This window comes from Bos taurus, chromosome 2 (genome assembly GCF_002263795.3).
Source record: "Bos taurus isolate L1 Dominette 01449 registration number 42190680 breed Hereford chromosome 2, ARS-UCD2.0, whole genome shotgun sequence".
In the NCBI taxonomy this organism is placed as follows: Eukaryota; Metazoa; Chordata; class Mammalia; order Artiodactyla; family Bovidae; genus Bos; species Bos taurus.
Window position 1 is genome coordinate 26,918,624 of NC_037329.1, and position 21,682 is coordinate 26,940,305.

At 38.9% G+C, this 21,682-nt stretch overlaps 1 protein-coding gene across 1 annotated transcript in view; it reads left to right on the forward strand.

The window, feature by feature from the left end:
- Positions 1-21,682, forward strand: part of LRP2 (LDL receptor related protein 2) — a 176,753-nt gene that overhangs the window by 64,259 nt on the left and 90,812 nt on the right. Inside the window, exons 13-20 of the mRNA XM_059878126.1 lie at positions 1,145-1,351; positions 3,928-4,130; positions 5,870-6,010; positions 7,371-7,574; positions 16,377-16,569; positions 18,062-18,187; positions 19,127-19,257; positions 21,409-21,543. Of these exons, the coding sequence (XP_059734109.1) occupies positions 1,145-1,351; positions 3,928-4,130; positions 5,870-6,010; positions 7,371-7,574; positions 16,377-16,569; positions 18,062-18,187; positions 19,127-19,257; positions 21,409-21,543 (1,340 nt within the window). The remainder of the gene's footprint in view (positions 1-1,144; positions 1,352-3,927; positions 4,131-5,869; positions 6,011-7,370; positions 7,575-16,376; positions 16,570-18,061; positions 18,188-19,126; positions 19,258-21,408; positions 21,544-21,682) is intronic.

The window sequence follows — 21,682 nt, forward strand, 5'->3', positions numbered from 1 at the left end:
TATTTGTTGGGTGGGAGAGTTTTTGAGGCGTATCTAGGATCATCATGGCACTGTGGAAAAAATTCAGATCTCAGTACGAGTGTCTTTCACTTTGAAATATCACTTTTCCCTAAATTAGTATTTTTGTGCATGCAAAGAACATGCCCTAGGTGTCATTAACTTGTTGACATCACTGGGCAGGTTGTAGGCCTTATTTTCCATGATTGTTTTGCTGTTTTGGGGCATGTCTCATGTTTCTGTTGCATGGTTTTGTTGGTAAGCAATTTAGCTTGGTTTTGTTGTTAAGGACACCTGTCTGGCTTTGATATTATGCCACTTGCTCTGCTTTATAAGTCAAGCAAACCCACATTGTTTGATGATTTTTCCATTACTTTCTTGAGTGCTCATTAACTTTGTGGTCTCCCAAAGCCTCCCTAAAGTTCCTTCTCTATCTATAATCCCTAATGGAGTTTCTAAGCTAACAATCTGAATACTCTACTCTCTCCCCACTGGACCTGTCCCTTTTAGTGATTTCCTGTTAGAGACAAGTGTTGAGATATCAGTGTTTTCTCCAGGTATAAATTAAAATTTTCCTCATCTTCACATTTAAGACCAGTTATATAGAGACTAGCTTTTGCCTAGATTTTCACAGTTGGGTCTTAGAAGTGTTGGGTGAACTTGAGGCTGCTTAAGTGCTGGTGATTATTCATTTCTATTTCATGATCTGTCCTTCCTTGAAGATGATGTATATCATGTCTAGACTGTGCCTTAGAATGAGGAATTAAGGAGGGAAATGACTTGATAGATTTTTTTTTTTCCTGGTAGCATTTTTGCTGGCTGTAAATAGAGAAGTGAAAGATGGGGTCAGGGAACAGGGGAAAAAAAATTAAGAAGGTTAGAAGGTAGATAAGCTTTTTTTTTTCTTTGCCTGCGAATTGTGCATTTTCATAGTTGCTATTTGGAGTTTTCGACCCCCCCCTCCACAATTGGTCTTCACAGTCTCTGATTTTTAATGCTTTAAAATTTCTCTATTGTTTTAAACCTCCATGGTTCTCTTATCAGCTAGAAGAGATTTCCATTGATCCAAACACACAATCTCAAAAGATATTTACTAAGTAAACTTGTAAAATAGCTGATTCTCTCATCTTTTGTTTTTCTTTTGTAGTTATTTATTTTTCTCAGATTGGCAGAATGTTTTTGGAGTACCGAGGATAGAAAGAGCTTACATGGATGGCTCCAACCGAAAAGACTTGGTAACAACAAAGCTGGGATGGCCTGGTGGGATAACCCTGGATTTGGTATCAAAGCGTGTTTACTGGGTTGACTCCCGATTTGATTACATTGAGACTGTAACTTATGATGGACTTAAAAGGTAAGAAGTGTTTTTTTTTTTTTTAAGTACATTTTTATAAGTTTGGGAGAAGTACGTAAAATTTATGGGGAGGGATACTGAAGAACTAGAATTAAAAGACTGCTTTGTTGGTTGACATAACTTGAATGATCTTTGTGTTGACATTTGCATGATGTGACCTGCTCTGAGTTTTAACTTGTTCCATGTTAACACTCAAATTTGATTTCTCTTCTCCAAACCCTCCCCCACTCCCAGATGAAGCACATTATTTTCATTAACTCCTGAGTTCATTATTCTGGGTCCCTTAGAGTTTGTTTCCAAAGATCATTTTATAGTTTAGTTTTCTATTTCCCCCCTAGTAAATAGGTTTAGTTTTCTATTTCCCCCCTAGTAAATAGGTAACATTATCTGGTGGGAATTAACTGGATTATACTGCTCTTATATATTTTTCAAACCTTAAAGAGAAATTCTGACTCTTTACCTGATATACTTCAAAGGCATTTAAACAACCTTTGAATGCAGACTATGGCATATTTTTTCCCTTCATCTTCTTAGTCAAATTAGAGTTGACCATCAGTTCAGTTCAGTTCAGTTCAGTCACTCAGTCGTGTCCAACTCTTTGCAACCCCATGAATTGCAGCACGCCAGGCCTCCCTGTCCATCACAAACTCCTGGAGTTCACTCAGACTCACGTCCATCGAGTCAATGATGCCATCCAGCCATCTCATCCTCTGTCGTCCCCTTCTCCTCCTGCCCCCAATCCCTCCCAGCATCAGAGTCTTTTCCAATGAGTCAACTCTTCGCATGAGGTGGCCAAAGTATTGGAGTTTCAGCTTCAGCATCAGTCCTTCCAAAGAAATCCCAGGGCTGATCTCCTTCAGAATGGACTGGTTGGATCTCCTTGCAGTCCAAGGGACTCTCAAGAGTCTTCTCCAATACCACAGTTCAAAAGCATCAATTCTTTGGCGCTCAGCCTTCTTCACAGTCCAACTCTCACATCCATATATGACCACTGGAAAAACCATAGCCTTGACTAGATGAACCTTTGCTGGCAAAGTAATGTCTCTGCTTTTGAATATGCTATCTAGGTTGGTCATAACTTTCCTTCCAAGGAGTAAGCGTCTTTTAATTTCATGGCTGCAGTCACCATCTGCAGTGATTTTGGAGCCCCCCAAAATAAAGTCTGACACTGTTTCCACTGTTTCCCCATCTATTTCCCATGAAGTGATGGGACCGGATGCCATGATCTTCGTTTTCTGAATGTTGAGCTTTAAGCCAACTTTTTCACTCTCCACTTTCACTTTCATCAAGAGGCTTTTTAGTTCCTCTTCACTTTCTGCCATAAGGGTGGTGTCATCTGCATATCTGAGGTTATTGATATTTCTCCCGGCAATCTTGATTCCAGCTTGTGCTTCTTCCAGTCCAGCGTTTCTCATGATGTACTCTGCATATAAGTTAAATAAGCAGGGTGACAATATACAGCCTTGTCGTACTCCTTTTCCTATTTGGAACCAGTCTGTTGTTCCATAGATTAGTTTAATTGTTAACTATTTTACATCCTCTTCTTTTGGTGTTTTCAAAAACTGGTTAAAACAGCCTTTAACTTTTGACCAAGAAAAATTACTTGTGTCAATATGATTTTTCCAAATGACTTGATCTTATTTTCACAATTAAAAGACCCATGATACTTTTGTTTCTCCTTTATTTGTAAGGATGGTATCACAGTTTGCCACAATCTCTATTTGTTTAAATGAAGAGATTGAGTATTAAGGCTATGACTTCTTATTACTGAAACTGGTTCCCAAAGTGAGAATATGAATTAACCTAATGACAAAAATAATCATATAAATCATACAATTGAGAAATTGCCTAACTTTTTTCTCTTTCATGAATCATCCTCCACCTCACTTCGTGTGGCCTCAGTGAATGACTGATTCTGTAGATGTAGTCATGGCAGCAATGTTGATTTCTTCCCCTTGTCTGGCACTTCTTACCTCTGTTGTCTTCCATTTAAGCAGTTCTGGGCACTCTGTCTCCACTATCAAGTGATTAGCTGACAGTTTAATCAAGCAAGGGCCTGTCAGTGGTAGCCCTGTGCTTTCTGCTCTCTAGAGTGACATCGGAAATAGGTGTGTGTTTGCCACGTGTCGAATTTTCTAACTTGCTATCTTGTTCCCTAGTGGCTGAGAAATGGTCAGTGGTGCAGTGTTGTGAGTGGAGTGAGTGTTGAAGGCATCTTCTACCAGATTTCCCATCCCTTGTTACACTCTTTCCCCTAGGAATTTCAAAATGATGTTTCACATCTTAACCCTTTTATATGTGGGGCAACCTTAAAAGAATGAAGAACAGGTAGGAAAGCAGTAATTTCTCAAAAAATTTAGCTAGGGCAGGGACTGGTCTATAAGTGCCAAGGCTCTTTTCTTAGAGGCAACATGGAAGTCCTTCTAGCAAGTATAGACAGAAATACACCTGCATCTTAAAATGTATCTTGACTATATATTCTATAGTAATAGCTAGCAATTTTTTAGCTTTTAAGCATATATGTGAACTAATTCCACCTTTAATCAAAACTGTATGGTGTATCTCTTTTGTAACAGGATGACAGTAATTCATGGAGGCGCGGACATTCCTCATCCCTTTTCAATAAGCTTGTTTGAAGGACAGTTGTTCTTCACCGATTGGACAAAGATGGCTGTATTGAAGGCAAACAAGTTCAAGGAGACTAACCCCAGATTGTACTACCGCTCTTCCCTGAAGCCATTTGGAGTGACTGTTTACCATGGTCTCAGGCAGCCCTATGGTAGGCACCCACCAACAGAGGGAAAACCCTGCTTGGTACAGGCCTTGGTTAGAAAGGTTTTCTCAAAGTTCTCATGAGATTTGGGAGGTGTTCTCAAATGTTTGATGGATTATCTAGAGAGTTAAACTAGCTGAAATTAGCTTTGCAGGTCATGGGTATTTTAGAGAGGTTGATGTATTTCGGAATTAAAATGCCCAGTCGACAAAGAACATAGAGATGTGTTTAACAGATATTTATTGGCATATGCAGTATACCAGATCCTGTCTACAGGCTGGAGAAAGAGCAGCAAATACACCAAACTAAAATTACCCATCCTTCGTCTACTGGGAGAAATCTCCCAATTCAACTTCCTAATATTACAGTCAAGGAAGCCAGACCCAGAAGAAGAAAATGACGTGCCTAAGCGGCCACTTTATTTAGGTAGTGCCAGAGCTTTTTTTTTTCTTCTTCTTCTTCCTTGTATGACACCTGTTTAGCATTGGGTTTGGTGTCTCTCAGATAGTCATTAGTCAAAGAAATGAAATATTTTGATTCAGACACTGTGAAGTCTTACGTTATTTTATGATAAGTTTTGTTTCAGGGTTTTAAACTGACATGACTGGACTGGGTCCATAGCTCTTTACTGCATTTGCTTATGCATCAAAGGAAAGAAATACAAACGAGGCTACATTGGAAGAAAGCTCAATATCAGTGAACAGTAATTCAGAGAAAGAAAGATTTAACTTAAACCTCTAATGCTAAGTGATGGGTCTGGCTTTCTGGAGAAAGACTATAAAGTAATTAGGCTGATTTAAAAAACCCAAACCAACCAACCTCTAGAACTGATGGTTTTGGATGACTACCCTTCCTACACAAACAAACACTTCATTGGAAAATATATACTATATATATATATATATATATATATATATGAAAGTATATACTATATTAGAAAATATCTATTTGGAATGATCAATTCATGGGCTACTAAACTCACATCTGCCCTTGACCAAAAGTATAACCCAGTTTCATCATCTAAATTATATTATTTGCCTCAGAATGATACCTGCCTGTGTTTCTCAAAATGAATCTACTTGAGAAGGTAAAGAGACTATTTTAAAGAGTAAGTTAAAGGATAAGAAAACAATTTCAAAAGCAGACATTTAAAATTTTGACAGTCTTGCATACAGTAAACTTTCTGAAGTCATTGCCTTGAGAATTGTTTTTGGATGTATAGACTGGTTTGTGTTTCTGACATGTAGGGTTTTGGAATTAGATCTGGATTTGTATATTAGTTTAGTTGTTTAACAACTAAATAATCTTGAGCAAGTTGTCAAACCTTTTGGAACTTTGGTTTCCTTTTCTGTAAAATTGGGATAATAATGTTTACCTCTTAGAATCTTTGGTGGTAAATTGTCTTACAAAGTTAAGTATCCAGGGAGGTTATTTGGGGGAAGTCATATTTTAATCACTGATGCTAGCAGACAAAGCGATATAGTTACTGGGAGGATAAGAACCCTCAAGGCTATTCAATTGCAGGAATTTTTTTTTTTTTTTTTTGCCACTAGCAGTTTAAGAGTAGATTGAAGAGCAGCAGTGGGATTGAGAGCAGTTAAATGGATGTATACAGTAATAACCAGTAGTGATGTCTCCAAGGAGTTTCAAACCCATTTCACCCACAGGTTGCAAAATGGCTTCGCATGTCTTGGGTAAATAAGCATTTCTAATTGAGATTTAACAATGTACATTTTTCCTTCCAGCAAGAAATCCATGTGCACATGAAAATGGGGGCTGTCAGCACATCTGTGTCCTCAGCCACAGAACATTCAATGGTGGTTTGGGTTACCGTTGCAAGTGTAGGCTTGGCTACATTCCGGATTGGGATGACTATCACTGTGTTGGTAAGATCACTTTTGGACTATCTTTCTGACAGTCAGCACAGGGCTGTGCATGCACTGCTTTGGGACTGGGCCAGCTCCCTGTAGCACTTCTTCACAGTGAATAAGCTTTTGGTAGCCCATGGGCATCTTCCTTTGTAGGTACCATTCCTTTTGTATGAAGAAGAACATGTTTGAAGATGTAAATTTCCATCATTTGGGACACATTCACCCCTTGGGTGACTCTCATTCCTGAAATCACTTTCTTTCTTTAAAGTATGCTCTTGAAATTCATAGGATTTAATTTTGAGCCCTTTAGTCTACCCCATGTATACCTTTAGATGTTAGTCTTAACCCTGGTGGGAAGCACTTGCCATCACTTTTATTAACTTCTCTTAGCTCGCCACTTTGCCAGTCAGGTAATCACATCTTGATCCCACCTCGCTTTACTGCTATATTCCAAACTAAACTCCTAAGTGTTGGGGTAGCTCATTTCTTCATCTGGTGTTTACTCCTCAGTTCAGATTTTCTCTCTGTATCTGCTTCTATGCTCTGGTTTTCATTTGTGCCTTAAATGCGTAGTCTTCCTCTTTGATCACCTACACGTCTACTCACATTAAAATAATGCTGCCTCGTCTTCATCTGATGATGAAATGCACTTCTACAGTATTTGTTTCTCTCATTTATTGTCCCTTTGACAACTCTCCTTTTTAATGCTTTTGACACATTCTTACTCCCTGCTGTTACTTCTGGATTAGTATGTAAATCCTCTTATTTTAACTTGAACAAATTTGTTCACTCTGTAGGTCATCCTAGATTCAGATAAAGATCACCCTCATTGCAAAAACCATGCTCTCCTTTTTGATTTCCTGGCCCATTGTCTCTGCCTTCTTCTTTGATTTTACACATCACTTCTTCTTTCCTATTTCCTTCATTCCTCTCCTCCCTTTCTGCTTTCCTCCCTGTATTTCTTTCTAAATAATTTACCTGGTTGCTGTTGATATTCTTTTTTGCTGGTCTTCACATCTCCTAAACTGCAGTAGGATTCTTGATATAGATCTCTACACAAAAGTTAATGTAATTGAGAATTTTGATGGAATCATTGTTCAGTTAATACCAGTTTGGAAATTCAGCATATGGACACCATGTGTTATATAAGTTTAATCCTAAGGATAAATTTCTCAGGGAGAAGTAAGATTGTAATACTTACTGCCTTTATAGTATTTTCCTTCTTTCCATTATTTCCAACTATGTTTTTTACATATTTTTTGTATTTATTTCAGACTTATCAGGTGTGATTTATGGGTATAAAAGTAATATCTCTGGAACTGGGAGAAGGCAAGAACCATGCTGTGGTTGACTGCGTGTGTCCTTCTTTCTACAGCTGCTGAGCGGTTTCTGCTCTTTTCATCTAATCTGGCTGTTCGTGGCATCCCACTCACCCTCTCTCACCAGACGGAGGTCATCCTTCCAGTGACAGGATCTTCTTCCATCTTCCTTGGGATCGATTTTGATGCCCGCGAGAAGGCTATCTTTTTTTCAGATACAAAGAAAAACATTATTTATAGACAAAAGCTCGATGGTACAGGTGAGAATGGTTTTAAAGTTTTTTTTTTTCTTTCTTGTTTTGTCTGTTTTCAATAATAATACTAATCATTTGCCCTATAAAACTTTTGCATTCACTTCTTAAGCAGGATCTTTTACTAAGCTTGCTAAATATTTTTAGATAGGGAAATCTATAAATTAGGTCTAAGAGAACACTTCCTTTATTTTCAAAATAAGTTACAAATGAGACTGAATTTTAAAACAATTATTGATGTAATTGGAAAGCTACAAATATTACCATATCGACACTTCATAAAAGGAGGGTTAAATATATGAAAGCTGTTAATGGGTTAATTGACTAGAGGCTGTTCCCTTTATTCAAGCGGCCAGATTGAGCTGATGGAATGATCTCTGTGTAGAGTTGCTACACTACCTAAATGGAATAAGAATATTTATTTTTTAAAGATATGAATTATATGTAAATACAGATTTACTGTAAGTTTCTAGTTGACTGGAATTCTGTTAAAATCTCCATAATCCTCACAGAAAGATAAATTAGTCAGACCTTATCAGTTGGGTACTATCAGCCAGACCTTATCAGTTGGGTACTATCATGATCCAGTACTCTGATTTTACCATCCACTAATGGGTCGAAAACCGAAGTCTGAAAAAAAAAAGAGTAGCCACAATAACAAAGCAACTAAGAGGGCCAGCTCAGGAGCTCACTGCTTAGTTTCGAATCCTGAGTTCTCACATTTCTTAGTTGTATAATCTTGGGAGTGTTACTGTGAAATAGGAATAATAATAAAGGCACTACATAACTCAATGTTTTTGATAGGATTTTAGGTTAATGCATTTAAAATACCTAGAATAATGCCTGGAAAATAGTAAATACTTTCAGTAAATGTTAGCTAGATAGTTGGATGGCATCACTGACTCAATGGACATGAGTTTGAGCAAACTCTAGGAAATAGTGAAGGCCAGGGAAGCCTGGTGTGCTGCAATTCATGGAGTCAAAAAGAGTTGGACATGACTTAGCAATTGAAGAACAACAAAAGCTATTATTATAGCTGTTATCAATGAAAAACTCTTATTACTCTGCTCCACCCTGCCCCAACTGAGACTTGCTCACTAGAGGTAATTCCTTACCATTCTTTTGTCCCCATGTTTCTAAATACTTATACTTACTAATACTTATGCTGTTACTAAAACTTACTAATACAATTATTAGTAAGTATTAGTAATTAGTAAGTTACTAATACTTACTAATGCTTATACCATTACTGAGTCCAAGCTCATACAACTCACTGCATGGCAGGCTAGAATAGCAACTTTATTTGGAAAGCCAGCAAACCAAGAAGATGGTGGACTAGTATCCCAAAAAAGCATCTTACCCAAGTTAGAATTCAGGCCTCTTTTGTATTAAAAGCAGAGAGGATTTGGCTGGTGAATCCTTTGTCCTTGGAGCTATCCATGTAATCTGTTTACCATGTTCCTATAAACTACCAACAAAGCAAAAGCTGTTCTCTGTTCTGCAACTTTTTATCTCTATAGAAAGAAAGTAGAAAGTATTAGTCACTCAGTCATGTCTGACTCTTTGAGACCCCATGGACTGTAGCCCACCAGACTCCTCTGTCCAAGGAATTCTTCAGGCAAGAATACTGGAGTGGGTTGCCATTCCCTTTTCCAGGTATCTTCCTGACCCAGGGATCAAACCGACGTCTCTTGCATCACAGACAGATTCTTTACCACTAGGGCCCCCTGGGAAGCCTTTTATCTGTGTGTGTGTGTTCAGTTGCTCAGTCGTGTCCAACTCTTTGCGACCCCATGAACTGTAGCCACCCAGGCTCCTCTGTCCAAGGAATTCTCCAGGCAAGAATAGTGGAGTGGGTTGCTGTTTCCTACTCCAGGGCTTTATCTCTACATGAAGGGAAAATTTATACCCTTAAATGTCACAGCCTTGAGAATGGGCTATGCTGTGTATTTTATCCCATAGGCAACATTCCTTTACAAAAGGTGCCGAGCCTGCACGCTAAGCACAGGCAGCAGAGAACAAAGGTTAGAGCTAAAGGAATAGATGCAATGTGGAATCAGGGTTATTCTTCTCTGTTGCAGTACCTTTTCTTGATTTGTCATTTTAGACATTTATTTTCCTTGTTACAGATAAGGAATCAGCTCTCCTTTTCCCTCTCCTTCTCCCTAAAAAGCTAGAACATAATTTTTTGTTCACTGCTAAATCAAGTAGTCTTTCATGATGACATTTCTTGAACAAATGTTGATTTTTTTTCCCCCTGGAGTTTGACAATTGTTCCATCTTCATTTGCTTAGTTTCTTCTATAGCTATTATATTTTCCCCCAACAGATCTATCAAATGCTTGTCTGTGTATCTACATATTTATCAAATGCAAAATCTGTGATTTTTTTCCCCCTCTGCTGTATAGTTGAATCTGGCACACAGCTCTTCTGACCTCCATCTGCTGCTTCTCTCTGCTGGTTTTCCTATTTCTGGCAAGCCATTTATTTCTCTTTCCAGACTTATTTCCATACTTTGCTGAAACACATTGTATCGTAGCTTTCAATGGGTAGGGTGGTATATAATTTGAGTTTGAATCTACTTTTATTTTGCCCTGCAACTCGATCATTTGACAAGGTGTAAGGTGAAAGTAGTTTTACCTTAGAAATTTGAAGACACTGATGCACTGTCTTCTAGAAGCCCATGTCGGAAGTCCTGTGCCATCTGCAGTAGCATTTCAGTGTATATGACCTTTCTGGGGGGAGAGTCTTTTTGTTTCTTTTTGGAAACTTTTAGAATCTTTTTGTGATCCTTTTCATCTTGAGATTTCTCTCCTATTCCAAGGGAGTTTTCTTGCCCCTGCTTTTTTCTATTCAAGCATGTTAGGTTAATCATCTGTTTTCTTCTTATCTTTCCTTTCTTGGTTTTCATCTCTATCATTTCATTCTACTTTCTGTGAGTTTTTTTTTTTTTGGCATTTTAGTTTTAGTCTATCAGATATTTGATTTTCAATGTTGAAGAGCTCCTTCTTGCTCTCTGATTATCTCTTTTTAAAAATAAAGCCTGGGACTTCCCTGGTGGTTCAGTGGCTAGGACTCCATGCTCCCAAAATAGGGGGCTCAGATGTGATTCCTGGTCAAAGAACCAGACCCCACATTCCTCAGCTAAGACCCAGTGCAAATAAATTAATTAATTAATAGAAAAATAAATTTAATCTTTTCTTAGTCTATGAAGATATTAATTACATTAAATGATTGATTTTTCTCTTTCCATTTCCTTTGGGTTGCTTTTTCTTTTGGGGTTGTTTTCAGATATCCTTTTTATGAAGGAAACTTAAATTTCTTTGAGCCTTGTTTGATAGTAAGAGCAAAGCTATAAAGTGCTAACCAGAAAGCTATAGTTATGAATGGGCCTCATCAGTTGGTGATCAAGCAGCCCTTTTGTTGCTAAGTCGCTTCAGTCATGTCCGACTCTGTGCGACCCCACAGACGGCAGCCCACCAGGCTCCCCCGTCCCTGGGATTCTCCAGGCAAGAACACTGGAGTGGGTTGCCATTTCCTTTTCCAAAGCCTTTTTGTTGAGAAGTTTCCAAATGTCAGTATCAGCAAAGCCTTTCTGGAGATGGTCAGTTTCTTCTTAGTAGATGCTCCTTCTCCCTGTGGGGGTGAGGAGTAAGAGGGGGCAACTAGTACCTGTGTTCTGGGAGCAGTGCAGATGAGAGGGGGCGGGGGCCCCTTCAGGTCAGTGTTCACAGGCATAATCTCCTGTGTTCAGTTCTCTGCAGAGCTGTCGGGCCACATGTCCTCAGCCTGCAGCCTCTCTGAGTTGAGTTCCCCCCGAGGAAAAAAATTCTCAGGTCTGTTAGAGGGTGCAGAGGCGAGGAGTGTCATAGATGCTCGGGGTTGGGTTCAGCTGTTCACCATACCACCTTTTTGATTTATTTATTGGCTGTGGTGAGCCTTCACTGTTGCATGTGGGCTCTCTTGTTGAAGCGAGCGAGGGCTCCTCTTCCTTGTAATGTGTGGGCTTTTCATTGCGGTAGCTGCTCTTGTGTGCAGGCTTCAGTAGTTGCGGCTCGTGGGGTAGAGTGTTGGCTCAGTAGTTGTGGCGCACGGACTTGGTTGCTCCATGGCTTGTGGGATCTTCCCTGACCAGGGATCAAAGCAGTGTCCCTTGCATTACAAGGCAGATTCTAACCACTGGACCACCAGGGAAGCCTCTGTACTAGGGTAGTTACTCAGCCCTGCCCTTTTCAGAATCTGGTGCCTCTGTGTGCAGACAAGCTGAGGCTTCTGCATGTGTGGGTGTTGGTGCTCACCTCTGCTGGTATATCTCACCTTTTATTTAGTTAGTTACCCCTTCTCCAGTTTCTTTCTCTTCATCTGTTCTTCTACTGGAAGGAAGAGGAGATAAACTTGCGGTTAATCTGTTATTTTGAACCAAAAGACCTTTTTTCTGAGGACTGGAATTACATCTGCAGAGTTACTACACACAGGCTGTCTCCCGTAGGTGCTTCCACAGGTCAGATTCCTATAGCTTTGGCAACTGCAGTTCTCATCATGGTTTTCTTTCTTTCTTTTTTTTTTTAAATAAATTTCAAGTCCACATGCAGAGAAAATTGCCTTTTAAAATAGTGGTTAAACTCTTTGCACTTTGCTTAGGGAGGTATTACATTTGCTCTGGTTTTCCAAGTGAGAAGGTGAAATTCAGTGAGTTACATGCAAAAACTGTTCGAAGTCAAATTGAAGTCAGTATGGGCTGACCCTCAGGGAACTTGCCGCATCAATGATCCTTTCTCTTCTCCACCTTTTTTTGTTTATCTATTGACTTGTCCTCATCAGATATGCTGAAGTCTCTCTCATCCTAAAAATCCTTCAACCCACCCTCTACTTCATGTTCCTTTTTGATTGCAGTCTTCTGTCCTCAGGTTTGTGGACAAGCACCTTGAAAGTTTGGTGTACGTTTTTTAAGCCCTACTTCCATATCTACATTTCTCACCTCTTTGCACTATGTCACTTTCTTGAAACCAATCTTATCCCAGTCACCTCCAGTCACTTTGTTATAAACTTTCAGTTCTTTTCTTTGGCACCTTAGTCATTTTCTTAAATGTTTTTTTCACCTTGACAACACACTCCTGAATTTCCTTCTGTTTCTTGACCATTATTTCTACTGTTCCTTAAACATTTTTTCTTTCAGTTCAGTTCAGTTCAGTTCAGTTGCTCAGTCGTGTCTGACTCTTTGCAACCCCATGAACCACAGCACACCAGGCCTCCCTGTCCATCACCAGCTCCCAGAGTCCACTCAACCCATGTCCATTGAGTTGGTGATGCCATCCAACCATCTCATCCTCTGTCGTCCCCTTCTCCTCCTGCCCTCAATCTTTCCCAACATCAGAGTCATTTCAAATGAGTCAGCTGTTCTCATCAGGTGGCCAAAGTACTGGAGTTTCAGCTTCAACATCAGTCCTACCAGTGAACACCCAGGACTGATCTCCTTTAGGATGAACTGGTTGGATCTCCTTGCAGTCCAAGGGACTCTCAAGAGTCTTCTCCAACACCATGGTTCAAAAGCATCAATTCTTCAGTGCTCAGCTTTCTTTATAGTCCAACTGTCACATCCATACATGACCACTGGAAAAACCATAGCCTTGACTAGACAGACCTTTATTTACAAAGTAATGTCTTTGCTTTTTAATATGCCGTCTAGGCTGGTCATAACTTTCCTTCCAAGGAGTAAGTGCCTTTTAATTTCATGGCTGCAATCACCATCTGCAGTGATTTTGGAGCCCCCCAAAATAAAGTCTGACACTGTTTCCACTGTTTCCCCATCTATTTCCCATGAAGTGATGGGACCGGATGCCATGATCTTAGTTTTCTGAATGTTGAGCTTTAAGCCAACTTTTTCACTCTCCTCTTTCAGTTTCATCAAGAGGCTCTTCAGTTCTTCTTCACTTTCTGCCATAAGGGTGGTGTCATCTGCATATCTGAGGTTATTGATATTTCTCCTGGCAATCTTGATTCCAGCTTGTGCTTCTTCCAGCCCAGCATTTCTCACGATGTACTCTGCATATAAGTTAAATAAGCAGGGTGACAATATACAGCCTTGACGAACTCCTTTTCCTATTTGGAACCAGTCTGTTGTTCCATGTCCAATTCTAACTGTTTCTTCCTGACCTGCCTACAGGTTTCTCAAGAGGCAGATCAGGTGGTCTGGTATTCCCATCTCTTTCAGAATTTTCCACAGTTGATTGTGATCCACACAGTTAAAGGCTTTGGCATAGTCAATAAAGCAGAAATAGATGTTTTTCTGGAATTCTCTTGCTTTTTTGATGATCCAGTGGATGTTGGCAATTTGATCCCTGGTTCCTCTGCCTTTTTTAAAACCAGGTTGAACATCTGGAAGTTCATGGTTTATGTATTGCTGAAGCGTGGCTTGGAGAATTTTGAGCATTACTTTAATAGTGTGTGAGATGAGTGCAATTGTGTGGTAGTTTGAGCATTCTTTGGCATTGCCTTTCTTTGGGATTGGAATGAAAACTGACCTTTTCCAATCCTGTGGCCACTGCCGAGTTTTCCAAATTTGCTGGCATATTGAGTGCAACACTTTCACAGCATCATCTTTCAGGATTTGAAATAGCTCAACTGGAATTCCATCACCTCCACTAGCTTTGTTTTTTCTTTATCTGTCCTATATGCAATTGTGATCTCTAGTGTTCAACATGGGTCCTCTCTTCTAATTGTGCATTTTCTTCCACATAATTCTGCATCTTCTGTGTCTTTGGTTACCATCTAATGTAGTAAGTATAAATTAGTGTAGGGAAACTTATGATAGGCCATTTTCTGAATGCTTTTCTTCCTAACCTGGAGAATGAAGGGAAAGGTCAGGGAAGGCTTCGTGCAGAAAGTGCCAAAAGTCTCAAACCAAGCTCACATTTTGGTTTTCACATCCATTGCACCAATTGCCTGTTGGATACTTCACCTGGATATCCCACAGATCACCTGAAAACCAATTCGTCTAAATATTCACCATTCTTCCTCTTCTCCAGACCTCCTGCCCCAAGGGAAAGGTGTCACCTTGTACCTGCCGCCCCACCCTCCCCAAATCTGGTGGTCACCCAAACTTCTTCCTTTCTTTTAGCGTCTATCATTAACTTATTAACCTGTAGCCATGCTTCTGAACATGTGGAATCCTCAGTGTCTGTCCTTCCCACTTCCACATCTTTTCTACAGCCCTTCATTCACCGCTTCCTTTGGGAAACCTCTTCCTAGGACTTCACTGGTGGTCCAGTGGTTAAGACTCTGGTTCCACCTCATGGTGCATTGGTTCAGTCCGTGATTAGGGAATTAAGATCCTGCATGCTATGTGGTGGGGCCAAGATAAGTAAATAAATAAAAGCAAAACACCTCTCTACACCTATTGTCATTGTTCATTTGCTAAGTCGTGTCTGACTCTTTGCAACCCCATGGATTGCAGCACACCAGGCTTCCGTTTCCTTCACCATCTCCTGGAGTTTACTCGTATTCATGTCAGTGATGCTGGTTAAGCATCTCATCCTCCTGCACTTCCTGCCATAATTTCCATACCATCCTGTGCATACCACCATCACAGCAGCCAATATTCTTCTATTGCTTTCCCTCTTGCCCTAATTGCCTCCTCTCCCCTCTCCTACTTCATTATAGATATCTTGAAGACAGTGTCCACATTTCTCTCAAGACGCTTCACTTTACATGACTCAGTTTCCCCATGTGGAAAGTAGAGATAATAGTAATTCCTGCTCTTGAGCTGTTGTGAGGATGGATGAATTCATGTAAAGTACTTGGGCTCGTTTCAGGCTCATGAAGTGAAGTGAAGTGAAGTCGCTCAGTCGTGTCTGACTCTTTGTGACCCCATGGACTGTAGCCTACCAGGCTCCTCCATCCATGGGAATTTCCAGACAAGAATACTGATGTGGGTTGCCATTTCTTTCTCTAGGAGATCTTCCTGACCCAGGATTGAACTCCGGTCTCCCACATTGTAGGCAGATGCTTTACTGTCTGAGCCATCAGGGAAGTGGTGGCTCATATTAAGTGCTCAGTATAAGCTGCTGTTAGTAATACTATTAGTAGTATGATGTTTCCTCAATGTCTAGTATGGTGTCTAGCACACAGAGGACTTTCTTTGTATAATTTCTCATATAAATAAATGGAAAAAAGACTAGACTTTTTCCTTCAAAAGAAAGAGGTGTGATTGTTTACTCTGATTCACATTTTTTTTTTTTTTAAAGGAAAAAGAGGGGGAAAGGCATAAAAATTCACAAAGGAAAAAGTGGTCTTTGTTTCTCTTCATACCCAGTTCTGATTTCCTTTCTGGCTGCTGGTCTTTCCCAAACTTGGCAACTTTGTGGCTATGAAAGAATTGTTGATGAGAAGGTTGGGCGGGAATGCCTCCCAGATACCCCCAGTCGTACCTGGCAGTGTCAGCTTATCAGTGCTGTCTGTGGGTGGTGGTTGTGAGTATGTGAACTCAGGTATCTCTTCTTCAGATGTTCTGTACTGAGAAATTTTTTCTGAAAGGTTGAACAAGGGAGTAAATCCAGGCCATACCACTGCTGGTTCTGTTTAACAGAATCATATCTATTCTTTGAGATCCAGACATTTGGAGATGAGTAGATTCTAGGTTTATCTCATGTGTTGCTTTGCAGTTTACAGTTGCTTTATTTTTTTTTTTTAAAGAATTTCATGTTACTGAAATACTCTTTGCGTGCTCACACAAAGTTTAAATATGCAGTGATAGGAAAATGTATATCATATAAAATATGCTTACTTTAAACCATGTCCATATTTTAATTTACAGGAAGAGAAATTATCACAGCTAACAGGGTGCCAGCTGTTCAAAGTTTGAGTTTTGATTGGATTTCGAGGAATCTCTATTGGACAGATTCTTCTTATAGGAGTGTCAGTGTCATAAGGCTAGGTGATAAATCAAGACGTACAATCATCCAGAATTTAAATAACCCACAGTCAATCGTAGTTCATCCGACTGCTGGGTAAGTATGTTCATGTTTTCTTAAGAAAACAAGCGATGCCATAGGTATTGGGCAAATTTAGTAAATACAAGATTGAACCATGTAAGTTGAAATCACCTTAGATTGTATCCTTTTAGCATATGCTGAAATTATCACTTTACCTCTACCACTTACCTTTAGCTAAGTTTTGGCTTTCCCAGCCTTCACTGAACTGTGTTTTTTTCATAGTCACATAGGACCAAACAGTGAGTCACAGATTCGGTGGAGAAGGAATGAATATGCAGCAGAATTATCAGGAAAGGCTCAAATTCCTTCCCAGCTTTAATGCGTTGATACAAAGCTTATCAAAGCTTTCTAAATCGTTCAGTAGTTTTCAGAATGAAAAGTCTTTCAGACCACAAAGTGTTTAACCACTGCGTTGTTGATGGAGTCAGGCAAGAAAAGACAGAGCATTTCACATCATCCCTTCTAGTTCTTACCTTTTTTATTTAAATATGTTTGATAGTTTGATAGCTTACCATAAAGTCTTAAACCAGGTAGTTATGTTTTAATAGAGTAATAAAAAAGTGATAACTGGTAACTTACTAAAGCCTGATTGAGGGTACATAGCAAACACTTTACATAGTGCATAATCTCATCTAAGCCAAAAGCTGGTTTGTGAGTGAGTGTATACAAGACCTGTTTTGGACCTCAGAGAGATAAAGTAACTTGCTCAAGGACCCACAGCTATTAAGCAACAGTTAGTATTAAAATTCCAGACCTATCTGACTGCAAAGCCTGTGTGTCTAACATATTTTAAAACTGACGATGGTATCGATAAGAAGTTTTATTGCCCGATAGAGAGTTAAATGTTGATTTTCTAGTGAATTTATCTTAAGCTAAGTCTTTGGCAGTGGGTTTTAAAAAGGCGTTAAATTCCTTTCCTAATCAGTCATTCATTTGAAACAATATGAAGTCACATTTCAGAAAGTTACCTTTTGGAAAAGACTCATTTTAGTTCTTAAGGCGCACATGAAAGAGAAGAGCTTTGCCCCCCTACACTTATATTTTTGCTACCCTTCGAAAAAAAAAAAGCATAAAAAAGATGTCTTGGGTAAGAAATCTTGGGTACATTGATTTGGGTGCATTTTTAATCAGGAATGAAATGCTTTGCTGCAAATTCCTTGTGGAAGATGATTAAAGAGTCATCTAGTGGATCCTTGATGTTTAATCCAGAAAGAAAGTGAGAGATTATAAAATCTGTTTTTGTTTTACTCATCATTTATTTTATTTCAAGGACATGTAGTATTAATAATCTGAATTATGTCTTTTTGAAGAGCCTACTTGGTGACAATAGTCCTGAAGTCTAGCACAGTGGTTCTCTGCCCTGGATGCTCATTTTAATGCTATTTGTATTTTCTATGTATTTTTTTATATAAACCCTACAGAAAACTAGTTTGCAGCAATTCTCTGGAGAATCTGTGTTTAGTTTGTGCCAATGTTAACATTTTCGATTTATTAACTCCTTTTCTAGGTATATATTCTTCTCGGTTTGGTACCGTCCTGCTAAAATCCTGAGAGCATGGGCTGATGGATCTAACATTTTACCTATAGTAAACACTACTCTTGGGTGGCCCAGTGGGCTGTCCATTGATTGGAGGTAAGTAGGAATCGTCCCAAATTGCTGCTAAGGGAGACATATTGTAGTTGGCCAGCTTCTGCTGGGATGAAAATGTATGCATTAAAATGAATATTCTGAAAATTGCTAGAGGAAGCAGAATAGGGCAAGACTCAGGGAAATAGAAGAAGGATTTGATGAAGTACTGGTCATGTGCAATTTTTACAGGGGCCATCTTGAGGATAGGAAATCTTTGGTGTCAACAAATATGTATTTGCCTATATGCACTATGGGAGGGTTTTTGGAATATCAGATTTAAATTTTAAGATATTGATCTGTTAAGGATATAGGAAAAGGTAACAGGGTAAACAAGCTTAGAGATATCAAATGCAAAAGCAGTTCATAGGAGTAAAAATAGGAAGAAATGTGTTTAACCTTTCAAACATAAGTCACTAACGGTATTTTTCCTAAATGTGAATTTAATAAGGCAAAAACTAAAATTCTTAACTTGAAGATAACATTTCAGGTTTTCTAAGACATTTGAAAATCACTTCATGAAAGTTGCTTTGTTTTTCTGGGGAACATAAGACTATTAAACTTTGCTTAATGAATGTAAATGTGTCAGCTGAACATGCTGTTCAGCTGAATTGCTGTTGTTTAGCTGCTAAGTTGTGTATGACTCTTCTGCGACCCCATGGACTGTCCAGCTCTTAGTCGTGTCCAACTCTTTCCACCCCATGGACTGTAGCCCACCCGGTTCCTCTGTCCATGGGATTTCCCAGGCAAGAATACTGGCCTGGGTTTCCATTTCCTTCTTAAGGGGGTCTTCCTGACCCAGGGATCGAACCCATGTCTCCTGCATTGCAGACGGATTCTTTACTGCTGAGCCACCAGGGAAATCCCTGATTTTGAATGCCCTTAGTATAAGGTGTGCTTTTCTAATTTCTGAATAACCAGTAACTAAGTATTTTGTTATTCTAGTTCTTCACGATTGTACTGGGTAGATGCCTTTTTTGATAAAATTGAGCACAGTAACCTTGATGGTTCAGACAGAAAAGCCCTGACCAATGTACATCAGTTGACACATCCATTTGGACTTGCTGTCTCTCAAGGTATGTTTTGAAGCAAAAGTGTTTTATTTATACTGTGCAAGCTGTATAAAACTCATCCTCATTTGGCAATCTCATAATTCCAGAAAAACTGGTCACTTATGAAATGGTGCTCTTATGTCTAAATAAAACATTGTTTGTTGATGAAATATTAATGTTTTTCTGTTTGAGACATTTCTATATAATAGTGCATCTGTTTTCTTCCTCCCATCTCCTCTCTTGTGAGTATAGGCATGTTCTTGTGGGTTCGGTTGCTGGGAATAAGAATCTAGCACGGCACCACAAAACAGGTGGTGTGTTTAGTCTTGATAATAGGGTTTCTGTGAATGATTGTGTAGTTTGTACCAGGCCAAGAGAGTAAGGAGAAACTAAAACTTACCCTGGTTCTGCTTGACAAACCATAATTAATCTGGTTAGAGAGGTGCCATTTTTTGATCCAACAAAGCCTCTACACTTACGCTAGTTGTGTTTCAAGTTGAAACTTCCTGCATGCGTGCTAAGTCACTCAGTTTGACTCACAAAGTATCTGACTCTTTGCGACTCCACGGACTATTAGCCCGCCAGGCTCTTCTGTCCTTGGAATTCTCCAGGCAAGAATACAGGAGTGGGTTGCCATGCCCTCTGCCAGGGGATCTTCCCGACCCAGAGATTGAACCCACGTCTCCTGCATTGCAGGTGAATTCTTTTCCATTGAGCCACCAGGGAAGTCCTGAAATTTCCTACTGTGAATCATTGGCATACTGCTTTTAAAAAAAGTAGACACTGACTATAATTCAAAGACTTTCTCATACACATGTAGTATGGAATGAATAACTAGTAAATATATTCTATATTCCCCCCTGTTTTCTGTGGAGGAGTGCATGTTATTTTAAAATATTTTAAGTGCTCTTGTGAGATTTTTGAGTCAGTTATAAATATGCAGCCAGTGCATTCTTTTTCCCTTTCTACTAATGCTGTCCGACACATCCTATTTGTTCTCACATAGGAACAGTATAAACATGTTAAATTTTCTCTGCTGTTTGCTGGAATATTTTGTAATTAAATAAAAATGCAGTTTTTATTTCATTGCTGGTTTGCAGTTTGATTGCTAGTCAGACCAAATATGATTTAGTAAGTCCAATGACGGATTAGTCATTGATTAGACCATAGATAAGGAAAACTGATTTTATGACACAATTTGTGACATCTTAGTCATTTTCTGGTCAGTTGGAATTTTTAGTTGGTTATTGTTTTTTTCTTTGGAAAACTCTATTGAAATATGCGTTTATTTCCCTGCTTTAGTATCTAAGGTAAAATGAACACAATTGAATTTTTGATGTTCAAAATCTTGTATGGCCTCTTCCATTTTCAGCTTTGTGGAGCTTTATTGTCTTTTAAGGTGTAGGAACACTTATGTGGATAAATTTTATTGATCCCTAAACATACACTAACATTTCCTTCTTGAACTATCTATATCTATGCTTTGCCTTCTCAAAGCTCATTTTGAAATCTGAGAGTCAAATTAAAAAAAAAAATGTTCTCATTAAACATGGGATATAAAATGTTTGACCTGGAAGAGAACTTAGAGATTAATTTTACTAGAAACATGAGCCCCCACACAGTGACGATCACTCAGCAGTTTAGTGCTCAAGCTAGGATAAGAACTCAGTCTCCTGAGGCATCATCTCATATTGTATAAAAGAATCCTGAGATTAAAAAGATTTTTACCCATAGAGGTCTAAGGCCAATTGCTATTAAGTTTCATCACAATATTCCATATTCCAATATTCTTCCCTGAATCTAATCACTACTATTATTAATAATGTAGGCTTCTTCTAGGTAGGATCTCTCTCAGATATCTATGCTAGCAACTCTTTCTACTGTTTTTATTCCCTAGCACTCTTGTGTCAGGAAGTATTCTTCCAACTCTATTGTTTTATTAAAGGTCCTTAGCTTCAGAGGCTCAAAAGTCAACAAATAAATTTTTTCTTTAAGAAAAAAAAATAAGCTTCTAAAGAGTCATTTCTAGAATTACAAGTTATGGAAAACAGAAACATATTTATTTAAACAGATACTATGAAAGAAGCTTCCCACATTTAGAAGAAGCATTATAAACATATTGCATTTTCCCAGGTGAGCTGTGGCAAGTAAACTTATCACCATATTTCTTCTTAGACTATATATATGTTACTGATTGGAGACGTGGTATTATTCGATTCGGGAAATACAATCCTGGACAATCGATTATTCTCCGAAGTGGTGTTGGTTCTGTGATGCGTGCGAAAGTATATGATTCTAGAGTCCAGACAGGTGAGTAATGTTGCCAGGTTGTTTGTATGGATGTATTTAATATGGTGGCTCCTTTTACCTTTAAATACTTATTTACTATAACTTTATAGTATAGTAAATATACTATATAAATATCCTGATAGCTTTATCTTCCTGTCAC